At 52.2% G+C, this 4145-nt stretch overlaps 1 protein-coding gene across 1 annotated transcript; it reads left to right on the top strand.

Annotated features, from left to right (window-relative positions):
- Window positions 1–2166: 2166 nt before the first annotated feature.
- On the top strand, window positions 2167–4145 carry LOC117842860 (probable cinnamyl alcohol dehydrogenase 8D). The gene is made up of 3 exons (XM_034723385.2): window positions 2167–2411; window positions 2519–2632; window positions 3053–4145. Exons 1-3 carry the CDS (start codon window positions 2332–2334, stop codon window positions 3930–3932), a joined length of 1074 nt encoding a protein of 357 aa, XP_034579276.1. The 5' UTR covers window positions 2167–2331; the 3' UTR covers window positions 3933–4145.

Below are 4145 nucleotides of genomic sequence, written 5' to 3'. Positions count from 1 at the left end.
TCACTGCCGGTGAGGGATGAGTGGAGGGGGGAGGGGAGGGGAAGCAGAGGAGGTGCCGGCCAGCCTCGAGTGTGAGAAGTAGAGGGAGGGAGGGAGGGAGAGAGGTGGCGGCCATCGCCCGGGGGAGTTGAGAGTACAGGGGAGAAGGAGAGGGCGGAGAGGAGAGGGTGAGGCTAGGCGGAGGGGGCCATGGGCCGTCGCTGGGGAGGGAGGGGCCAGCCGCCGTCGTCAGGGGGAGCTGAGAGTAGAGGGGAGAGGGAGAGGGCGGTGAGGAGAGGGAGAGGGTGAGGCCAGGCGGAGGGGGCCATGGGCCGTCGCCGGGGAGGGAGGGGCCGGCCGCCGTTGCCGGGGGGAGCTGAGAGTGGAGGGGAGAGAGAGAGAGGGCGGAGAGGAGAGGGAGAGGGTGAGGCCAGGTGAAGGGACCCGAGAAGATAAGATGGGTGAGGCTAGGCGGAGGAGATAGGGCCTGATTAATGGGTGACCACTTTAGTACCAGTTGGGAGCTCCACCCGGTACTAAAGGCCCTCAAGCACATTAGTGCCAAGGTGGAGCCTCCACCCGGTACTAATGGGTGATCTTTAGTACCGGTACTAAAGGGGGTCACGGGGGGCTTCTGGGCAACTAGCCGTTAGACCTGGTATTAATGCTCACATTAGTAGTGGGTTAAAAACGAATTGATACTAAAGGCTAGGATCAATGCTCAGTTTTCCGGTAGTGTATGAACGGAGGCACTCAAATAAGACGGTGCTAATAACATTCTTTTTATAGGTCATCTGTTTGTTTACAGTTTCAACGTCAATATGCTTGTATATGCTCCTTTCCAGCATGCATTTAGGCACGTGTTTGGTCAAAGTTGACAACCATTAGTAGGGCAGAATCCTTTTTTGGGGGTCGGTAACGGTCGAGATATAGTATATATATCAGCAATAATGCAGAAGATGTGGCTTACAGCATATTTGCAGTATAAACTATCTAGCCCAAGTGACGTGTAGCCATAGCTACCAAGTAGCATACTCATTGATTTTGGCGCAATTTTCAGATCGATCATGCATCTCACCCAATACATGTTGGCTGTAGCTTTTTATCCCTATGAGGTGTGAGTAAGTGACCATAAAATTGTTCTTTCATTTGTTTTTACAGCTAATAAGAGAAATCGAAGCAAGCACATCAAGTCACAAGCTCTTGTTAGATCTCTCTCTGTTATAGTGTATGGACCTAGGGAGCCTGGAGGCACTCAAACAATGACGGTGCTAATAACATTCTTTTTGTGGATGAAGACAAACTGGATTCATTCGTCGGCGACAGTGATGCTGACCCCAAAAATATGGATCATCTATTTTTTTACAGTTTCAACGTCAATCTGCTTGTATATGCTCCTCTCCATCGTGCATGTAGGCACGTGTTTGGTCAATGTTTGGTCAAAGTTGACAACTATTAGTAGGGCAGAATCCTTTTTTGGGGGTAGGTAACGGTCGTGATATAGTGTGTGTATATATATATATATATCAGCAATAATGCAGAAGAAAAGCATTTGCAGTATAAACTATCTAGCCCAAGTGACGTGTAGCCATAGCTACCAAGTAGCATACTCATTGTTTTTGGCGCAATTTTCAGATCGATCGTCTCACCCAATACATGTTGGCAGTTGCTTTTTATCCCTATGAGGTGTGAGTATGTGACCATAAAATTGTTCTTTCGTTTGTTTTTACACCTAATAAGAGAAATCGAAGCAAGCACATCAAGTCACAAGCTCTTGTTAGATCTCTCTCTGTTATGGAGTAGTCTGAAATTCCTACTTAACTGTACAGCATAAACCTCTTTTGTCCGCCATCACAAAACTTTTCTGGCCTAGTATGTCTTTTGCCAAGTTTGTCAGCCTTGAGATATTTTGGTTACTAACTAAGGAACATAGCCTTGCTAGGCAGTAATCAGGTATGCTCAAGTCAAACTTTGCTGCATAAACTTGGCAATTTACACCGAGTCTCTCGTGATTCAACAGTTCACCTGTTCACGGATGGCGACCCGAGCAAGTTGTAGCGTAAAATCAACGGAATGGGTAGAAGCATTAGCCGCCGGCGACTTATCCATGGGCCATGCATGGATGTGTGAGTGTGAACATAAAAAGCGAGCGAACTGGGAGCAGTGACAGCGCACGGTGAGCACCGAGCAAGACGGCTAACGTACCATGTGACGTCGCTATGTCCATGATGGCGGCTCGCGGCTTTCCTATTTAGGCCGAGCTCAGTGGTTACCAAAGGCGTACCCACCCAACTGCAACCCGAGAAGGCAAGTGAGCTTGAGGAAGCAGATCAAGATCAAGGAGTTTTTTCAATGGCGGAAGGCATGGAGGCGCATGGCTGGGCTGCCAGGGATGCCTCCGGCCACCTCTCCCCTTTCAACTTCTCAAGGAGGTATATAGCTCCTTTGTCTTTCTTTTACTCTTCACGGACCACTGAACATTGTACATGGGGCCTGCCATTTTCACACACTGAATTGATGCGTTTAATGGCGAATTCAGGGTACAGAGAGATGGCGACGTCACCATCAAGGTGCTCTTCTGCGGGCTTTGCCACACAGACCTCCACGTCATCAAGAACGAATGGGGCAACGCCATGTACCCCCTCGTTCCTGGGTAATAAGTTCACCAAGCATGCACGGACAAATTATTTGGACGTTCTTTCTTCTCATATACTAGCACTACTGAGGATCGACTTTTAGTACCGGTCGGTACCTTTAGTACCGGACACGCGATCGATATCGCTTGATCGGTACTAATACCACTTCATTTAGTACCGGTCAGCTCGATCGGTACTAAATGAGTCGGTAACAGCAATCGGTACTAAACTGCGAGTTACGTCGCGCTGTTGCGGCTGCTATTTAGTACCAGCTGAGCCTCCAAACCGATACTACGGGCTCCGGTAGCACTGTGCATGACGACCAGTAATAATGCCGCGCGTTAGTACCAGACGAAAATACGTCCGGTACTAACACGTTGGACGAATGCTTAGTTTTCCAGCACTGAAGTACTAACTAATGGCGTTTCAAAACGCAGGCACGAGGTCGTCGGCGTGGTGACGGATGTCGCCTCCGGCGTCACCAAGTTCAAGGCCGGCGACACGGTGGGCGTGGGCTACTTTGTCGACTCCTGCCGCACCTGCGAGAGCTGCAGCAAGGGATACGAAAGCTACTGCCCCCAGCTCGTGCAAACGTCCAACGGCATCGACTTACTCGACGGCTCCACCACCCAAGGTGGCTTCTCCGATGTCCTTATCGTTAGCCAGGGCTACGTGGTCCGGGTCCCGGAGACCCTGTCCCTCGACGGGGCGGCGCCGCTGCTGTGCGCCGGCATCACGGTGTTCAGCCCCATGGTGCAGTACGGCCTCAACGCGCCGGGAAAGCACCTGGGCGTCGTCGGCCTCGGGGGCCTCGGGCACATGGGCGTCAAGTTCGGCAAGGCGTTCGGGATGACGGTCACCGTCATCAGCACGTCGCCGGACAAGCGCGAGGAGGCGCTCGACCGCCTCGGCGCCGACGCGTTCCTGGTCAGCCGCGACCCCGAGCAGATGAAGGCGGCGGCGAGCACCATGGACGGCATCATCGACACGGTGTCGGCGGAGCACCCGGTCGAGGCGCTGCTGGAGCTGCTGAAGCCGATGGGGCAGATGGTGATCGTCGGCTTGCCGGCCAAGCCTCTCGAGGTGCCCGCCTTCAGCCTCGTCGCCGGAGGGAAACGAGTCGCCGGGAGCGGCGGCGGCGGCATCGCGGAGTGCCAGGCGATGCTGGACTTTGCGGGCGAGCACGGCATCACCGCAGATGTCGAGGTCGTCGGGATGGACTACGTTAACACGGCGATCCAGCGCCTTGAGAGGAATGATGTGAGGTACCGCTTCGTTGTCGACGTCGCCGGCAGCAACCTGGGCGTTTCTGATTAGGCGCCAAGGATTGTTCCTTGTTCGGCCGATATGTTTGGAGTTCCTTGTTGCTCGACCGTGTCTCGTGGTTTTGGTGAGTGTACACCCGTGAATAAGCAAGGGTAGAATTTGGTGTTTTGTTGCATCTATGGATAATTTATGATATATGCAGCTTATATATGTAAGACATTTAAGCGCCGATCCTATATGTGAAATAATCGAACATTATTTTCA

The sequence above is a fragment of the Setaria viridis genome, chromosome 2, assembly GCF_005286985.2.
Source record: "Setaria viridis chromosome 2, Setaria_viridis_v4.0, whole genome shotgun sequence".
Classification (NCBI taxonomy): Eukaryota; Viridiplantae; Streptophyta; class Magnoliopsida; order Poales; family Poaceae; genus Setaria; species Setaria viridis.
This window is presented reverse-complemented; position numbering and strand designations above follow the sequence as displayed.